This window comes from Anthonomus grandis, chromosome 15 (assembly GCF_022605725.1).
Source record: "Anthonomus grandis grandis chromosome 15, icAntGran1.3, whole genome shotgun sequence".
Lineage (NCBI taxonomy): Eukaryota > Metazoa > Arthropoda > Insecta > Coleoptera > Curculionidae > Anthonomus > Anthonomus grandis.
Window position 1 is genome coordinate 5,085,496 of NC_065560.1, and position 18,339 is coordinate 5,103,834.

General features: G+C 32.7%; 5 protein-coding genes and 1 long non-coding RNA gene across 9 annotated transcripts in view; 3 read left to right on the forward strand and 3 right to left on the reverse strand.

Annotated features, from left to right (window-relative positions):
- LOC126744990 (nuclear autoantigenic sperm protein-like) overlaps positions 1-18,339 on the forward strand; it is a 129,048-nt gene that overhangs the window by 29,085 nt on the left and 81,624 nt on the right. For 2 of the 3 annotated variants that reach the window (XM_050452623.1, XM_050452625.1), the window contains exon 5: positions 1,102-1,433. In XM_050452623.1, the coding sequence (XP_050308580.1) occupies positions 1,102-1,311 (210 nt within the window). In that variant the 3' untranslated portion in view covers positions 1,312-1,433. Of the gene's footprint in view, positions 1-1,101; positions 1,434-18,339 lie in introns of those variants that run through there. The other variant, XM_050452624.1, reaches the window with a different exon arrangement.
- LOC126744996 (uncharacterized) overlaps positions 1-18,339 on the forward strand; it is a 431,319-nt gene that overhangs the window by 23,641 nt on the left and 389,339 nt on the right. The window lies entirely within an intron of this gene.
- On the reverse strand, positions 1,419-2,230 carry LOC126744994 (uncharacterized). Its single transcript, XM_050452630.1, has 4 exons — positions 1,966-2,230; positions 1,832-1,911; positions 1,620-1,779; positions 1,419-1,564 (listed from the first exon to the last, which is right to left on the reverse strand). Exons 1-4 carry the CDS (start codon positions 2,141-2,143, stop codon positions 1,467-1,469), a joined length of 516 nt encoding a protein of 171 aa, XP_050308587.1. The 5' UTR covers positions 2,144-2,230; the 3' UTR covers positions 1,419-1,466.
- LOC126744993 (superoxide dismutase [Mn], mitochondrial) lies at positions 6,052-11,640 on the reverse strand. Its single transcript, XM_050452629.1, has 4 exons — positions 11,473-11,640; positions 11,074-11,250; positions 6,449-6,678; positions 6,052-6,390 (listed from the first exon to the last, which is right to left on the reverse strand). The coding sequence occupies exons 1-4, from the start codon at positions 11,508-11,510 to the stop codon at positions 6,188-6,190; spliced, it is 648 nt and encodes a 215-aa protein (XP_050308586.1). The 5' UTR covers positions 11,511-11,640; the 3' UTR covers positions 6,052-6,187.
- On the reverse strand, positions 12,593-13,573 carry LOC126744992 (15-hydroxyprostaglandin dehydrogenase [NAD(+)]-like). Its single transcript, XM_050452628.1, has one exon. The coding sequence runs from the start codon at positions 13,430-13,432 to the stop codon at positions 12,617-12,619; it is 816 nt and encodes a 271-aa protein (XP_050308585.1). The 5' UTR covers positions 13,433-13,573; the 3' UTR covers positions 12,593-12,616.
- LOC126744988 (tetratricopeptide repeat protein 14 homolog) overlaps positions 16,213-18,339 on the forward strand; it is a 41,541-nt gene continuing 39,414 nt past the window's right edge. For both annotated transcript variants that reach the window (XM_050452618.1, XM_050452619.1), the window contains exon 1: positions 16,213-16,376. The gene's annotated coding sequence lies outside the window, so the exon portion shown is untranslated. The remainder of the gene's footprint in view (positions 16,377-18,339) is intronic.

The following is an 18,339-nucleotide window of genomic DNA, read 5'->3' on the forward strand; positions in this document are numbered from 1 at the left end:
TGTAAAAACTTATAATATTACACTTGCTAATGTTTAAAGATAAATTATTATTAATAATACCGCATTCATACAATTTGTTTAAATCCTGCTGCAACCTAACTTGGTTAAGGAAAGATGACATTTGTCTATAAAATTTAACATCATCTGCAAAAATCAAGAAGTTACAATTTTCAAAACAGGAGGCAATATCATTGATAAATATATCAAACAGCAGAGGATATATGGATTCAGAACCATTGACTTTGTGTCCCTACAATCTCTGAATTTTTATTATTAAGAGGTCTCTTGAAAGAGAGAAATGGACTACTTTTTTTAATACGAGGATAACAATGGTCACCCTATGGAACCTCAGAGTAGACAACAATGTTGCCTGACCTTGCGGTGCCAAGTTGCTGGATCCTTCCGGACAAGAAATCAGTAAACCAAGCCACTAATCTCCCAGGAAAACCAAACAGTTCCAACTTTTTCAGTAATATGTCATAATTAACTCTATCTAAAGCTTTGGAACAGTTAGTGTAGATGACATCCACCCGAAACTCCTTTCCAAGGCAGTTATAGCCAGAAATATCAGCAAATTTGTCAATGATGATTCTCCAGATGTGAACCTCTGTTGCTCACCAACCAATAACTCCTTACAATGAAAATGCAACTGATCATAAATAAGACCATCCAAAAACATGTATATTCACACTTCTGTAATTTGTTATTTCACCGTTATCACCAGCTTTAAATATTGCTGCCACGAAGCTGTGTTTCCATAGAGTTGGAAAAGTTGCTGTATCCAAAGATCTAGAGAAATAGTACAAACATATTTTGACAAATAATAATTGGGATTATCTTTGTCAAATATTATTAAAATGAAACACCCCGTGTATCTGAAAATTAAACTTTTTTTTTAAACGTTTTCTATATCCCTTGTTCTATACTACAGTGTCTGATTATAAGGACCTTTTAATCTAAAAACACTTTTCATGCTTATGCTTAAATTAAATATTTTAAACAGAAGACCTGACAGAAATAGATTCCCTTCTTTTCCAAAGTGATTCATTATGAGACGTGTTTATGGTCCTATGAAAACTTCATAAAAATCGCTTATTATAGGCAATCAAGAAACTAACTGAAGCAATAAAAGAGCCCACGAAGCCTACGTCCCAAGATGGTGCCGGTAGTAGTGGTGCCAGCAGCTCTAAACCAGCCACAAACATTTCACATTTAGTAAAGAGAAAACGGAAAATCGAAGAAACCGAGAAACCAGTTGAAGAAGCACCTGCGAAAAAACCCGCCACTGAACCCGTCGTAAATAAAGAATAATACTCTATATTAATATTATTATAATAAGTCTGAGTTTACTGTCTTTTCTTGTTTGTAATATTAGATTCGTTTATGTTGTAGGGTTTCGGTTTTCTACAAAATAAATATTTTTTTAACAACAATATGTTTTATTTTCGATCAATAGGACAAATAGTTTAGTTAAGGGTTTCGTAGAGTTCTTTTTCTAGTTTTCTGCGGTACCACAAGTTGGCCGAGGCTTGCAAGGTTCTTAAAATCAGAATGACCCTTAAACCTACAAGGAATTATTAGTTTTGTTCTTTTCTGATTTCTTTTGAAATTAAACGTACCCAATCCGACAGAAATAATAATCAGAGCCATCCAGGGCAACCCAGTAGAGTTTCTCACCGCCTTCAAAATGCTCATCATCCTTTTTATGCTTCTATATTGATTAAAGTAGAGGCCATACAAAGTGACTATTACCCAAGGGAATATTAAAGCAATGTTTCTCTAAAAAAATGATACCTAATTTCGGTGAATTTAACATAAAATGATCCCTTACAGTCGACAGCCCTCTGTGAAGCATCCAAGCGGCAAAAGCGATTAAAACCACGTCTTGTATGTTAAAGGATACAGTCACACCTACGAAAATAATTTAAACTTTCGGTCTGACCAATAGAGATTATTACAAAGTACCTTGAATGTTCGAACTGAATTCCATCTTGCAGGCGGAAAAGATCGACTGGAACAACCACAATGAAGTTAAATACAATACGGACGGTTTGGGCTCCTCGAATTTAGGGGTGGAAGACTTAAACACGGAGTCCTCTCTGCCATAGAGGCCCTCGTTTACCGCTATAGTGCTTGAACTCATTGTTTTTTCCTACATTTGATTTCTTGCTGAAATTTTATCAATTCATGTCAAAATTTTTAAGAACGGGGTGACGTCTGTCTTATTATGTGCAACACCTTATAGTAATTGCTTTTACCTTTACGTCTATTAAGGCATACATTCGCTAATGAAGTTCAATTAGTTGAGCAGCCTGCTTAACCTGCTTGCTTTTTTGGGGATGCGCCTATCAGGGCTTATTATTATGTGGTGTGGATCTAAGCAAATTCTGCAAACCCTCATTTCTGAAACACAACTTGCTGGCTTTACCTTCTCGAAACATCCTGTTTTTTATACAAATTGTCCAGACATCTAGCACCCTCTGTAAACAATACTTGGCAAAGAGGCACCCATTCCTTACTCAGCGCTTATCAAAAATTCCATGTTATACAATGCCAGGATCCCTAGTATTAATTTTTTGTGCACTATTACTTTTTTATACTCTTTTTTAGAAATTAGATACAATGTCATACTACCCATCAATAGTATAATTGTTTAAATGCTATATTAGTAACCTGTTCTATTATGAATGAGTTCTTATATTGGAACACGTGGCTAAATGTGCCAAGCACAAGGCCAAAAAAGGAAGAAACAATGCCAGGAAGATCTAAAACCATCTGCCAGAAACATTGAAGGATTCCAACCATTTTACAATTTTTAAGAGTAAACTTGAAAATATTCTCGTTAGCATATTATTCAGTGAATTTTTGCAATAGAGAATGTAATCCCTCGGTACTTTGGTTTTTCTTTACTGCTTCCCTAAATATATATACAGGGTGATCCGTTGATCATGTTACAAACTTCTAGGGCAGATAGAAAACGTCAAAAGAAAAACAAAAGTTCATATAAACATGGGTCCGGAAAAGCTTCCTCAGGGAGCTAGAGCTCTTTGAAAATGACCTTTAAAAACTAGTTTTTTTTTAATAGCTCCGGAACTACTTTAGCTACCGCAACCAATTTTGGGAGGTAAGTTATTGTTAGTACGTTTATTCTTTTGAACCTACTAAATAAAAAAAAAAATATATTTACCAGGGGCTTCAGAATCAGGGGGGTATTTGGTAAATTTAGGCCCGTTTCTTTAAGACTTTAATTTCTGTCCATTTGGGCATTAGACTATGATGTTCCTATGCTTTTTACATAAAAAAGGTGCTCTTAGTAAAAGTCGGTAAATGGTAAATATCACCGTTTTTGTGAAAATTGACGAAAAGCAAGTTATGAGATACAAAAATCAATTACCTATTATTATTAATAAACAATAAAAAAAAAATCTGGCGTAAATAAAAAATAAATGTTTAAAAAAAGTTAAGGTAGCCACTTTATTAAATTGGTACTCAAATTATAATTACCTTGAGGCATAAAATGTTTAAATGATTTTAAGTGTAATAAAAAACCAACAAATTAACAATTTTAGAAACGTAAACAAATTTTATTAAAGATTGGTATTACAAAAATAAATTTAAAATATTAATTGCTGAAAATGCCGGCCGCCACGATCGATACATTTATTGTATCTACGCACCATATTAAGGTTGACGTGGTTAAAAATATCAGGCGTCGTTTGGATTACTTCAGCAGCTGCGGAAATTCTGGCGACCAGGTCTTCTTCTGACTGAACTGGAGCTTCATATACAAGACTTCATATGCCCCCAAAGAAAAAAATTTAAGGGTGTCAAATCTGGTGAGCGCGCTGGCCAGGTGACAGGGCCTCCGCGGCCAATCCAGCGCCTTCCAACATTTTCATTTATAAACTCGCGGACAATAAGTGAAAAATGAGCTAACGCTCCATCGTGTTGTAGCCAGTTCTGTCGTATATTTAGGGGCAGATCATCTAATAGTTCTGGCAGTACATTTCTTAAAAAATTTAAATAAATATTTCCCGTTAAACGAGGAGGCGACATAATTGGACCAATTAAGCGTTCTCCAACGATGCCGGCCTACATATTGACCGAAAACTTAAGTTGATAGCTCCTAAAATGAATACCATAAGGGTTTTCCTCACTCCACACATGATTATTCTTAGAATTAAAAATGCTTTCTTTTGTAAATAAAGCCTCGTCAGTAAAAAGGACATATTTTGGAAATTGAGGTTCTTCTGTACACCGGTACACCTGTTTACATGCATCGCATCAGCTACTGCTCGAGTACTTACTGATGGGTTATCTTCAAATCGCTGAAGCACTTCTTCCTCAAAATCCGGGATTCGGATGTTCCTTTGCGCGCCATTTTCTTGGCGTTTTATTTTAACGGAGCCAGTCTCCCTGAGCCGTTGATTGACCCTTTCAAAAAGTGTGTGAGCTGGGATTCGCCTTTCGGGAAACCGCTCTTCATATAGTCGAGAAGCAGCTCTACCATTACATCGAACTTCCCCATAAATTAAAAGAATATCGGCGTCTTCAGCAAAAGTGTAATCTTCCATTACTTAACCGTAATAAAAAGGGAATTAAGATCATGTAAAAAATACTGACAGTGACAAATTTAAAAAATAATGACAGTGGCAATGAATTAGCATTATTATTATTAAAATAATTAATTCAGGTGTTGTATCTTAGTTTGGTTTTAGTCAATTTCCACAAAAACGGTGATATTTACCAACTTTTACTAAGAGCACCTAGTACGAGATTGAAGGTCTTAATTTTTTTTTAAACTTGTGTGTCCTCAGTTTATAACTTGTCGTTTTAATGTCCGATTATTAATTTTTTGTTTTGTAACCTGTTTTAAAAAAAAATTATTGTTTCATCTGGATTTTAGCTGATATTTAAATGCTATGTTACATTAAAAGTACATCGCACCAGAGGTATCCCGAAATTAACACATTACATTACTCTACTATTCATGAGCACATCAGTCGCTTACAGGAAGTATTTGAAAGTATTAAGAAATCTAATCTTAAAATAGAGCCTGACAAGTGTGAGTTTTTGAGAAAAGAAGTAGCCCTATCTCGGACACTCAATCACTGAAAACGGCGATAAACACAACCCGGGGCGAAAGTTGAATGCATTCAAAACTTGCCATAGCTTAAAAATCAAAAAGACATAAAATCATTTCTTGGGTTAGCAATTTTGCCAAGATTCCAAAATCCTTAACGAGACTTTTTCAAAAAGACACTCATTTTATTTTTGGCAAAGAATGTCAAGATGCTCCTAAAGAGTTAAAAACTCAATAATTTCTGACCCTATTTTAAAGAACCTTTTTATTTTAATCGTGTTCATAAGGAAGCCTTATATTGAATTGTGTTTATTTTATTGGCAGTTGATTTGGTTCACAAAAAATATAAAAGCTCTAACACCAAGGGCAGTCGTGAAAGGGTTACTAGGTTTAATAGCGTTAATTTGAGCTTGTGCATTCCAAGAACCACCTTGACTGTATACCTGCCGTTGGAAATTAAGTCTCTGGCATATAATGCGCATTTTTATAAAGAAGCTGCTACTTTTAAAAGCCTATTATTATCTGGAGGAATTTTATCATATAGTATAGAATTTAATTGTCATGTGGTTGTAATTTTTTTAATATTATCTGTAAATTCCTATTTATGAGTATGTTTTCTATATTTGTATATATACTTATCTTTTATTTTTGCTCTATATCTTATTTTTAGTATTTTAGTTTATACTCTTTTTTCTGTTTTCTTTTTATGCTATCTATTTTTAACGGTTAAGTAAGAGTAGCCCTAGTGCTAGACTTCACCATTATTTTCTCTGTATGAATTACTATGTATGTATATATTTGTTTTTTTTATATAAATAAAAAAACTTACTATTATTATTATTATATATGTAATTACTTTGAATTTCTTTTTTAAAGTTTGATTTAATAAGATTTATCCTCTTTGGTGTAGATACTATAGTTTTCCTCCAAAACCAGAGGTACTAGAGACAAATAACAAGACTGATGAATAAATCAAAAGACTATATTTACCTTTAATCAAATTACTTTTAAGCGACACAAATCTTGCAACAAAATATTATAAAAAAAAACATCCTAAAACTAATGAGAACTTAACTGCAACGAACGCTTTATTATATCAAACATTTAACATCCACTAGCCTTTTTATATCTTTCACTAACATCCTCCCAGTTTATTATATCGAAAATAGCTTTAACATAGTCAGCCCTAACATTTTTATATTGCAAATAATAGGCATGTTCCCAGACATCAATGCCGAGCAATGGAATGAGACCGGTGGTGCCTTGAAGGGGATCTTGATTGGCGCAAGAGGCTATGCGTAACAAACCTAAAAAACCCAGACACTCCTAACTAAACTTCAAATTCAATTTTAAAAGTAAACTAACCAGTATGAGGTTCGAATCCAAGCCAACCCCAGCCAGAGCCTTGTATAGCAACGGCAGCAGCGGACAGCTGCTGTTTCATGTTTTCCATGCTTCCGAATGAGTTGTTAATGGCGGTACAAAGTGGGGCGCTAGGTTTGGTGTCGCAAGGGGTTAAATTGTGCCAAAAGATGGCGTGATTCACGTGACCGCCACCGTTGAATCTGATTGCTGGAGCTAAAGAAATTTGGGTGCTGAAAAAAAATGGAAACTGACAATCAATGGAAATACAGGTCCGCTTTTGTTTATTATTTACATCAATAATCTAAAGTTATGTTTTACATTTTGTCTACAATAAAATTTTGCAATGAGAATCAACTATATTTAAATGATAAATGTTCTGTATTATCTTTCTCTTGGGCTATTATAACTACAAATTAAAGTATTACTATAAGAAATTCGAAGAAATATTGGAAATTTATTAAGACAAGAAAAAAAACACATCTAGAATCCCTAATATTTTGAACTACAATAACAATTGTTTGTCTCTGTACATTGCGAAGAATGCTTTTATCAATTTCTTTGGAAACGTGTTTACCAGTACCACATCTGATTTATTATCATCCTTAAAAAAGCTAAAAAATAAGGCCCGGTTGTACAAGCAGTGGTTCAACTTAAGTTCTACTGAACTGCAGTTCTTCGTTGAACGTAGTTCAGAGGTTCGTGTGTTGTTCCAGTACAAGTTTAGTTAAACTAGGTTCTATTTAAAGTTTGCAATGGCCACATAAAAAAGAAGTTTCCTATTCATTAAAATTAATGTATTTATTTACTTATTTGTTTTTTGTCTGTTGCCGATTATCAGTATTTTTTGAACACAAAAAAAAATCCGAAGTGTTGTTTGTTTAAAAGTGCTTTGTACCGCCTTGCTGCTTGTCAAGCCGTTTGGGTCTGCTTATCTGACATGGAGAAAAAAAATTAGGGCAAGCAATTTCTCTGTGAGAGAAGAAAATGTTCTTATTAATTAAGTAAAGAAATACAAGGAAAGCATATAGAATGTAAGAAAACGGATCACAACAATAATGAAATTAAAGCAGAGGCCTTGGAGAAAATTTGTCAGGAATTTAACAGTGTTCTCGGAGAGCCCCTTAGAACTGTTAGATTTCTAAAAAATAAGTATGAGAATATGAAAAAAGGGCCAAACAAAAATTTATAATAACTGCAAGCGAGAGTGATATCCATGAAATATTAGGGAGCCAACTTACAGGACTAACATCAAAATATGCCACAGATGCTACTGCAGATTTTTTTTAACTTAAAAGTATTTTTAAAGTCTATAAATAGTGTAATTGAACTAATACAAATCATCATACTTGTCCGTAACAGATGAAATTTGTTCAGAAATTCTATCTACTATGAATCTTACAGCTTGCTTTTCCAACCTAAATCTAGCCTTAAATTCTTTATCATCCCAAATGTCCAAATGATCCGGTCTATCCCTGTACACCTGTGATGATCTAGGATGTACAATTTTATTTACTAATGCCAGAAAATTTTCGTCATCCGTAATATCTTCCCAAATAGGATCCATTTTTATATTTATGGTTTGTAAACTAAACCTAACTAAAAAGTTACTAATAAATTAGCACCTCACCAAACACAATAATTATTGAAAGGTGGCTGTATTTACATAAATAAAAAATATCAAAATGATCTACTAAATATTAATTTAATCTCAAAAATTTGCTTGAACTCCCTTTGAACACTCCGAATTGGACGGTCAAGATAAACCGCAGGTTATTGTTTGAACCAACATTGTACAATGGATTAATTCCGCTGAACCGGAGATCTTAGTGAACTGTTGTTGAATGCCCATTGTACAACCGGGCCTAAGGAAACTGCAGCATTTGACAGTGTTCCTTCTTTTTTCTTACATAATTGTGCTTCTGCTTTCAATAAAGAGAACTATTTTTATGATTTTTATAATTGATATGACTAGATGCATCTTTATTATGGTTTCCTAATTATGCAGTTCATATTAATAGACTTGAATCACTTCAATAAAAATTGTACAAATATGTCAGTTTTAGGATAAATGGTGTATACCCTGATTGTTGATTCAGTCAGCAGTTATTGTTTTCAAGGTTTAATAATGCAGTCTTTTCATAAGTTTGATCTTGTTATTTGCTTCATAACTGAATTTATTATATTATCTGTCAATATTTCAATAATTCTCTTATAATTAAGATTCATTGGAAAATAAAACTTTGAATTTGAATAATGCAGCGACATTTAATTTGGAATTTACAAGCAGTTTCCCTTAGACACCTTACACACATTAAAGGATTATTGTAGAACCTGGCCTGGTGCCAAAATGCTTGAAATTAGCTTATTAACTTATTTAAAAGTAAACCTATAAACTGGGGAGTTACATGTTATTAAATAAACATTTTAAGAAGGCATATCAATGGAAATTGAAAGAACTATATATATAGTCCATAGTCCATTATCTCAAAGAGACCTGGTAACTAGAGAAAAAATAAAAAACTCCAAGTTTCAGTCTCAAAACACTTTTTTATGTGTCACTAAGGTTACATGTTTCGCTAATAAATGAAATATATCTTTATTAAGTAGGTACATCTAATATACATAAAAACAAAACTATGCTAAATAAGTAACTTAACTAGGTAACAACAAAAAAAGAAAATAAACAAAAAATAATGATAAGCACAATTTCACCCTCTTGAAAGAAAAACAAACAAATAAATGAATTTCCACCAACCACATTAGTTTATTGCCCTAATTCGCCAATTTCCAAATTAATTTATATTATTCAAACTAATTTATATTATTCATATAATTGTTTAGAACAGTTTTAAACCAATCAAGAGATTGTGATTCCTTTATTTTTCGAGGAAGACTATTATATTTTTGAAAACCCTTAAAAAACAAAGAATTCATGGTACTTCTAAAATTTGCTATTGGAATAAAAATATCATCACTATTACTTGTAGGGTAATCATGGACATTTCTATTAAAAGTAATGAACTGTTTGAAATAAGGTGGTGCTAAATGATTTACAATCCTATATATAAAAATCATAGAAAGAAAGCAAACCAAAAAAATGATAGTATTATAAACCATTAATTTAGATTGATAAGATAGACTTGTTGATATTCTACAAAAAAAGAACATTTTTTTTGCAATTTTCCTTTCAATGTAATCACAATGAGTTTTAAAGTTAAACAAATTATCAAGTTGCAGACCCAAATATTTCATACATGTTACAAATGCAATTTGTTCATTGTTAATTAATAATTGAGGACTAATATCCACAATTTTCCGATATTTATACTTAGATGTAAATATTATTGCTTTAGTTTTCGCCACATTTAACTTTAACTTATTAATATTTAAATATAATGATATCTGTGACAATACCCCATTCATTTTATCTACTGCTCTGTTAAGACTTGTATCACTACATGCCAAAAATGTGTCATCAGCAAAAAGGTTTATAAATTCACAATTTACAAAAAGCCCAATATCATTCATATACAATATAAATAGAAGAGATCCCAAAACACTTCCTTGAGGTACTCCCATATTGTTATTTAGTTCAGTAGACTCATTTCCATTAAACCTTACTCTCTCTTTTTTCGATTACTTAGATAGTCAACAAACCAGTTAAAAACAATACCAACAAAGCCATAGTTCTTTAATTTTTGCAATAATATGTTCCTATCAATAGTTACTACAAACACCCCAACCACATATTTATTATTATCAAGATCAGTTTTTATTTTAGATAAGGTCAACTGAAGGGCTGATTTGCATGAATGCCCACGACAAAAACCTGATTGATTAGTCATCAAAATTTCATTACTTGTAATATGTTCCAAGATTTTATCATATACTGCCACTTCTATAACTTTTTCAATAGGAGGTAAAGTATTTATTGGTCTAAATTCACTAGCATTTATTGTATTATTGACCTTTGGAATTGGAATAATTGTGCTAGATTTTAGTTTTTCAGGGATTTCACCAGAGCTAAGAGATGTATTCAATAAATTCAATATAACATGACCAATAGTTTCAAATAAAGATTTTAAAATTTTTGCATTTTGTATTTCATGTATTGAACATTTATTGTCAAGTTTATTAATAATTTTTTGAGCATCAGATAAAATCAATAACGTAAATTTAGACATATTGAAATTTAAATTGGCATCAATATTATTCCACTTCTGTTGGCTTGGTATACTTTCATTAATTTGTTCAATACTAGCAACAAAATAAAAATTAAATATTTTGGCAATTTCTGAGCTATCCGTAAAGACTCTCTGTTCACTCTCACCATTAAAGAAAATTGAATTTGGAACTTTAGAAACCCCTCCATTAATTACACTCTTCAATGTCCTCCACATTTCTTTGGGATTACCCTTAAACATGTCTATCTTCTCAAAATAGTAATGTTCTTTCTTCAATCTCAAAAGATTAACAACATTATTCCTATGAGCTTTAAACTCCTGCCATTATTTGGTCTTTCAATATCATATGAATTTATAAAAATGTTATAAAGCATCATCAGACTTTATAGCTAGATGACCTGCTAAGTACTCACTATATCAATTGGAAATAAAGTAACTTACGTGATATCTCCTTTCTCTACAGCAAGCTTTAATTTCTCTTCGGCAGCATTCAAATTGTTCACATAGGTCTGATGATGTTTAGTATGGTGCAGGTTCATGATTTCTCTGGATATAACGGGTTCCAGAGCTGCATAGTCATATGGTAAATCGGGTAAGGTATGTTTTGATCTAGCACCCCTAAATAAGCCAAAAGTAATTTTAGAGTTAATTGTAAGCATTTAAACAGCTTCTGTGTGCTTAAAAATAAACCTAAAGAAAAAAAATAAGGCTGATAATATGAGTTATCTCAACAAAAATGGAAATTTTTATTTGGAGAGATTGGGCAATCCTGTTTGTTTTTTTATATGAAATAAGCTAAAAAATCTGGTTTTCATTTAAAGGACGTTGTTAAAATCTTACCTGGCTAATGCCGTGGTAATTTGTCTTACAGGGAACATTATGCGGGAATAGATACACCACCGGTGGGCCGGTTAATTAATAAAACAAAAAATGTTACGAAATAGGTATCAAAAGGCAAATTTTCAATTTCATGATGGGAATATTTTTTGACAGTATGTCAAATGTCAACAATGACATATCCGACCCCTAGACAAGATAAAAGAGAGAATTCATAAAGCTACTGTGAAATGAAGTCAATTTTGTGGTGACAAGATAAAGCAGTGATAACAGTTTTTTCCATACTAATATACGGGATAATCCATTAAAATACAAAGTTTTATTACAAATAAACGTTTAAGTATTTAAAAATAAAAGAAACACTGTTCATCACGAAGACAACATCTGAACGCAGGAGTATAAATACATCTTAAATAACAAATAAAATATTAATATTAAACTCTACACAAACAAAACTTAATAAAAATTTCAATTTTATATTCAACCAACTACATTTCTTCTTAAAAAAATGCACTGAATAAAGGGTCAAGTATTGGGTTTCTATTAAAAACTTCCAATATATACATCCCATCTATGATCAATTTTCAAAAGCCAGGTCTTTTAAAAATTAATATATTTTATCTGTCATAACCATACACACTAAAACCCCTAACAGATATCCTCAGAGTCCAATACCTTATTACTTAACCAACTTTCACATACAATAATACAATTACGTTACAAGCACAATAAAAAATAGATTTTTTAAAATTAGATAGCTGAAGGGGTCTTGTCAGCTTAGCAGGTGCTTACTGTACCAGCTAAGCCTAAATCTTTTGTGAGTAAGATTATAAAATTCCAGTGTCTACAGGTCGTATTAAAATAAAATTGTTAGGAATTCCGTCCCTGCCATAAGATTTAAATAGCCGGTGGGCGACCTTAATTGCCCCTTATTTTAACTATATACTATGTCTTCTGTTTAAGTGGAATTATCGGCAATTTACTCGTGCCTTATAAAGTTGCTTTCGGAAGTTTGTCATTATGATATTTGTTAATAAAACCTTGCCGCTCCATGAAAATCCTAATAAAACAAGTGTTAAACACCATATCACTTACTTTAAAATAATTCAATAAAGACGCTATATCATTTATACATCTTTACAAAACTTTATTTCGCTTTAAAATGACACTTTCCACTGTGAGACATCTGATTTATACTCGGAAGTTCAACCTCAAAAACCGGTTGTTCCCTCCAACTAACCCAAATGCTACCGTTTTTGCCCTCATTTAACATCGTCATCATTCCTTCGGCTAAACGTTCAGAGCTCTGAAGTTTTTCTCTTTTCAAATCTTTCTCAAGAAACTGTTTCAAATTTGGAAATCCCTCGAGAACATAATCCTCAGCGCTCCCGACCATAGAAGTAATTCCCGGACAGAATGTTAGGAATCTAATTCCAGTAAGGTCGTACCAATACTGGGTGCTGAAACATCTGTTAAGGCCAACAACAAAGTGCTTTGTTCCAGTGTAACACGGAAGTCCTGACAACGGTTCAAGTCCTAAGACGGAAGATGTATTTACTATAGTTCCACCATAATAACAGTTGTTCTTGCCCATATATTTTATACCAAGCAACGTGCTAATTACTGTGCCCTTAACATTTATATCCGTCATCGTCTCCCATATTCTATCCTTTCCGATTGCAGCGTTATTTATTAATAAATCAATTTTTCTATGTCTTTTGATGGTTTCTTTTAAAGCACGCTCAAATGCGCATTTGTCTCTAACATCTGCCTTAAAGAAAAGCGCTTTATTGTAGCCGTAACGGCAGTTCATTTCCTGCGCTAAGGCTGCTCCGGATTCATCGACATCCAGAATTGAGCAACCCGTCAGACCATTTTTGAAAAACTTTTTTATACAAGCTGCCCCAATGCCTGTTGAACCACCGGTAATAACGGCAATTTTACCCAATATATACTCAACCATATTGATCAAGATGAAGTACTTTTGGGGGGAAGATATTGCAACTGATAAATTTGGATGTAAGACCTCATTAATGTAGGTTTGCTTATAAACTTAATATATTTGTTTTTTAGGCATGACTTATAATTTTGAGTATTTGTTACATTCCTGTCATATTTGATAAAGCTGCTGGAATGTTCCAAAGTTTCTTTAAAACCTATTGTAAGTTTTAGTAATATATGAATTCATTTTTAGATATAATTTTAAAATTTTATTTACAACTGTATTATACAAAATATAGTAGTTCTTGCATCATACTTTCTCTTCAAAAAAGAAACTTGATGAAACATACTTAATACTCAATCAACTCACTTATTAACTAAGATTGATCCAACGTTATCAACAATCAAACGATTTCTTTTCCGAACTCTTTGGTCTGAAATCGATCAGTATCATCAGAAATTTAAAAACTTTAGGATTGGACTGGATTGCATTTATTTAAAAATATGACACTGAATAGGGATATCCAATATCTATAAAATTACTATGGTTCCAGCCAGAGCTCTGCAGATTACTTCAGTAAGACGCTGTAGTATAAAAACACTCGGCAGAGTCAGCATTCTCAGTTGCATAAGCATTTGATAGCAGTCATTCCTCTATCCCAGAATTCTCACACATTTTCTACTACTGCTACTAGGGCAGGCTAAAGAGCTCGTACGCATGAGTATATGTAGGGCTTTTTCACGACCATGTATCTATGATAGGCTGTAACTAGAGCTTTTAAAAACAAGAAAAATTGATTTTGATAACTGTACTCTTTACTTACCCTCAAAACATGTTAGCCCAAGTCAGTGCAGCCTCAAGTTACACTTCTAGAAAACAGACATTCTGTTGGCAATGTTGAAAAAACGAAATTTACTGCTCTTCAGAGGCTGATAGTGATAGATTGACTTTTAGCTCTTTAAAGGCAAAGTGTGCCGTCAACGTCGAAACCCTTAAAGCCTTGAAGGTTTATAATATGTTCTCAATATAGTTGTGTCATTAGCAAACAGTATGCCACCCAAGTACACAAGATCATTTATCTAAATGCGAAAAAAGATAGAGACTCACTGATATTGCAATATGATAGATACATACAGAGAAGTAAGAGCTAGAGCACTATCTAGCAAGAAACTTTGTGAAGCAATCTTTCTAAGCACCCTACTATAAGTCATATAGTCAAAAGCTCAGTTATTTAATATACGAGATGATTTTTGCTCGCTGTAGATTTATTACGCATGAAGCGAATTTTTTCCCAAAACAATGTCATGCAAAGTGGTCACAAATTTGTATCTTAGTAAGTAAGTAGTAGTTAATAATTGGATTCTTTATTCTTGTAAATTTTGCTAACATTTTGGGAATTTTAAAGATGTTTGACAATGCGTTTTAAAAATTGCTTGGTTGATTAATACTGTCGAAAGAAAGAATATTAATTTTTTTAGAGTTGAAATTATTTTAGTGCTTATACTAAGGCACTACGTATAAATTGAATTTATATGATATGCAAGAACTGATGTGAAGATAATGAAAAGAATTTGTCTGACTTTGAATAGATTTAGAGAAATTTGAGCAATATTAAATAAGGAACGCATTTTATATATAGGTAGAGCCTTAGAACTATTAATGCGAGGGAAATCCAGGTAGATAGTATTTATTGATCTAGTAAAACTTCCGGGGTTTAGTGAAAAGTTAATTTCAGATAAGATCCTCGGACAATCAATGGTATTTCTAATAGTTAAAAAAAAGAAGAATGATGCATGTTATTATCCTTCTGTTTTCCTATAGATAAACACTGATAATATATAAAGCAGAATCCAATAGTCAAAGTCGTTCTGAACCGTAACCAAACGTTTTAAAATATAAGTACTTAACAAACTTTATTTGGATACGCTCAATACACTTAACCACCATATTCTAAATCTGCAAGGACTATTGAGCAGACACGAGACTTTCAAACAACTTAACACATATACTTTGGTTAAAATTCTTAGATTCTAGAGACCTTCTAGAGACCTTATACGCTTTTTCAACTTTGGTACCAATCTGATCAGCAATAAATCTTAACCCCACGTCTTCCTGAACCATCAGTCTTGTACACATGTATATGAAGATTTTTATGTAAAATTTTTTTTAAATGTATTTTTCGCATGCACATAACTGTGTAAGCGTGCTTATGTCAGAGATCGCACTTGCTGCCATGTCCATAAATTTCAAAGAAAACTTTGTCATCAGGAAAGAAAAGAGCAGTAGAATTTTTGCATGACATGTCTTATATTTCCACATCCAAAATAATAGTCCCAAATTTGACTTTTTAGGAACATTTACATTATTAGGATAAGGATTCGATCTAAAAGCACTGATCTGCACAATATTCACTGTGCTACATTTATTCGTTGAAGGGTATTAGTTACGAGTGTAACTTTGACAAAAGCTTGTTCGAGGTCGGTGAATAAAACATCGGCTTATGACCTTTTGTTTAGTAAATTTTGAATATACTGAGAGAAAATCACTATGTTCGATAATGTAGGTTTCTGGGGAAGGAAACCATGATGTTGTTTAAATATATGATGTCTAATATCCTCTATTACCGATGGCCGAACATATTTTATCAATCAATCTATGATACCCTGTCACACTAACGACATCATTATTTATCAGAAGTAAATAATCTATTACCATTCATCTGTATAGGTCGTGAAATCGTCGGTATGTGAAACCGGCCTAACGGCTGTAGATATGGTGACATGTGACAAGTGACGGTTGAACTTTAATCCACTTTTCTTGTCGTTTGGTATGATGCGGTCCGGTACCTTGGTTGAGTTTTCTGGATAGTTTTCGTGGATTTTATATTAGAAAAACTGATTTCATGGCCATTATGGGGCCACTAGTCGTCTTAAAGTAAAATAAGTTTGATCAGTAAAGTTGTAAGGTAAGTTCTACATTAATACCTGACGTTTTCAATTCGATTTAGAAACGCCGTGTAGTCGCCATTTTTTTCCTTGATAAAAACCACCCATTTCAAGAAAATTCATGTGTGCAACGATTTTAACCTGTACATACCTTATTTCATGCCGCTTCACTCTGGGATTATAAAATCTCTGAGTTAATAAATTTGGAAAATTATACGATTTCCTAATTGCGCAATCCTAATTATGGCCCTCATTAATGTTGCCTCAGTTGTTTTATCAATATTCAAGCAAAAAAAAAATACAGCAATGCAGCATTATTTGTATGTAGGACCTACAACTCTTTTTAATAGCTACGTTTACAACGCGCGGATCTATTAGGTCCATGGATCAAATGATAGACTATTTTTATTTAGTACATCCCTGTTTACAAGGATTAATTTTGAGGATTAAATTAGTGTGTAGGATTATCTCTAGGATCACAATATCAGTTGAAGGGAGTTTATCAGTTTAGAGGAAGAAATTATTTTAAAACAATAAAAATGAATTAATAATTTTTTTAAGGTTTACCCTTGTCCTCTTTCTATTCATCTTTATCAAATTTCAGTGCTCTGCCAATAGCTGCGTTTGCAATGGGGGTACCAAATATTTAATACTTGGATCAAATGACATAACGAGGACATTTTTTCAGTGTAAACGGCAGCACACTAAAAATTATAGGTGAATTTGATGCTTTCAAACAGGGTAGATTAAGGCGGCGTAGTCCTGCTCATTTGCCGCTTTTCCTACGTCTAATCCGCTCTCGTGATTGATCACTTTTAGCATCTTAGAAAAGTACTTAAAAAAAAAACCTCACATCAGAATGAGTTGAAAATTGGTCGAAGTGTTTCTTATTCGATTCCTCTCAGATTCACTATTTTGTTTGGCGATCCGTTATAATTTACATTTTGTGATTTGCTATTATTGGCTTCCCTCGTCAGCTGTTCAGGCTGGCTTGCATCTTGGTCAGGCGTTTTCATGTCATTGCCAGTTTTACCGATGGTATTTTAATAACAGTTTATTAAATTTTAAGATACCCAGATAGAGTATCACAAAACAAAATAGTGAATCTGTGCGGAATTGAATAAGAAACACTTTGACCAATTTTCAACTCATTCTGATGTGAGGTTTTTTTTTAAAGTACTTTTCTAAGATGCTAAAAGTGACCAATCCCAATGACCAGTAGTGCCAAAATGACAAGTTTGACTTTTTATTGGATGTTAACTTACCAGGTTTTTATTTTTGTACACAAAAATAAAAAGTCTTATAGGAAAACAGTCGTATAGGAAAACAACATCTTATTTACCAGGACACAATTTGGTTTTCAACTTAAATCTTTGACACATAAATGTTTGCACTAGAAGTTACTATGCTTGCTTCAGTCACACTATGTGACTTAGGCAAAGTTTTCGATTGTGTCACTCATAAAGTGTTAATAAAGAAATTGGAAAGCTACCTTATAACTGGGGTAGCTCTATCACTGCTGAAATATAGCACATAGTTTATTGACTTAAAAAATGACAAATTGGGAACTAGGCAGGTGCATTGTGGTATTCTTCAGAGATTTATACTTGGTCATTTATACTATTTATTCTTTTTGCCAGGGACCCACCATTCAATCTATCCAGCTGTAAAACTTGTATGTTTACCAACAATACATCCCCGATCTCAATATCTGAAGACTTTAATTTACTTAACTAAACTAAACAAATGCATTAAACATTGGTGATCAATGGTTTTCATCAAATAAGTTACAAATGAATGAAAATAAAATTCAAAATGTAGTTGTAGAAGGGAAACTGTGCATACTGGCACAGTTAAACTATTATGATGTCTTGCACTGATTTCATCCGGACTAGCTACTGGGCTCTTGCCGGTTGTTAAACTATTAGGATTTCCTATAGACTACAAACTGACTTGGGGATCACATAATATGGACCATCTCTT

What these genes read in the sequence shown, in the direction of transcription:
- LOC126744994 (XM_050452630.1), bottom strand. Translation starts at nt 2,143, where the DNA reads ATGAGTTCAAGCACTATAGCGGTAAACGAGGGCCTCTATGGCAGAGAG. An exon ending in ATTCAGTTCGAACATTCAAG is followed by an intron (nt 1,912 to 1,965) that starts GTACTTTGTAAT and finishes TTATTTTCGTAG; the next exon opens with GTGTGACTGTATCCTTTAAC. An exon ending in TATTATTTCTGTCGGATTGG is followed by an intron (nt 1,565 to 1,619) that starts GTACGTTTAATT and finishes AATTCCTTGTAG; the next exon opens with GTTTAAGGGTCATTCTGATT.
- LOC126744992 (XM_050452628.1), bottom strand. Translation starts at nt 13,432, where the DNA reads ATGGTTGAGTATATATTGGGTAAAATTGCCGTTATTACCGGTGGTTCA.
- LOC126744993 (XM_050452629.1), bottom strand. Translation starts at nt 11,510, where the DNA reads ATGTTCCCTGTAAGACAAATTACCACGGCATTAGCCAG. An exon ending in GTAGAGAAAGGAGATATCAC is followed by an intron (nt 6,679 to 11,073) that starts GTAAGTTACTTT and finishes ATTTTTTTTCAG; the next exon opens with CACCCAAATTTCTTTAGCTC. An exon ending in TGGATTCGAACCTCATACTG is followed by an intron (nt 6,391 to 6,448) that starts GTTAGTTTACTT and finishes TGGGTTTTTTAG; the next exon opens with GTTTGTTACGCATAGCCTCT.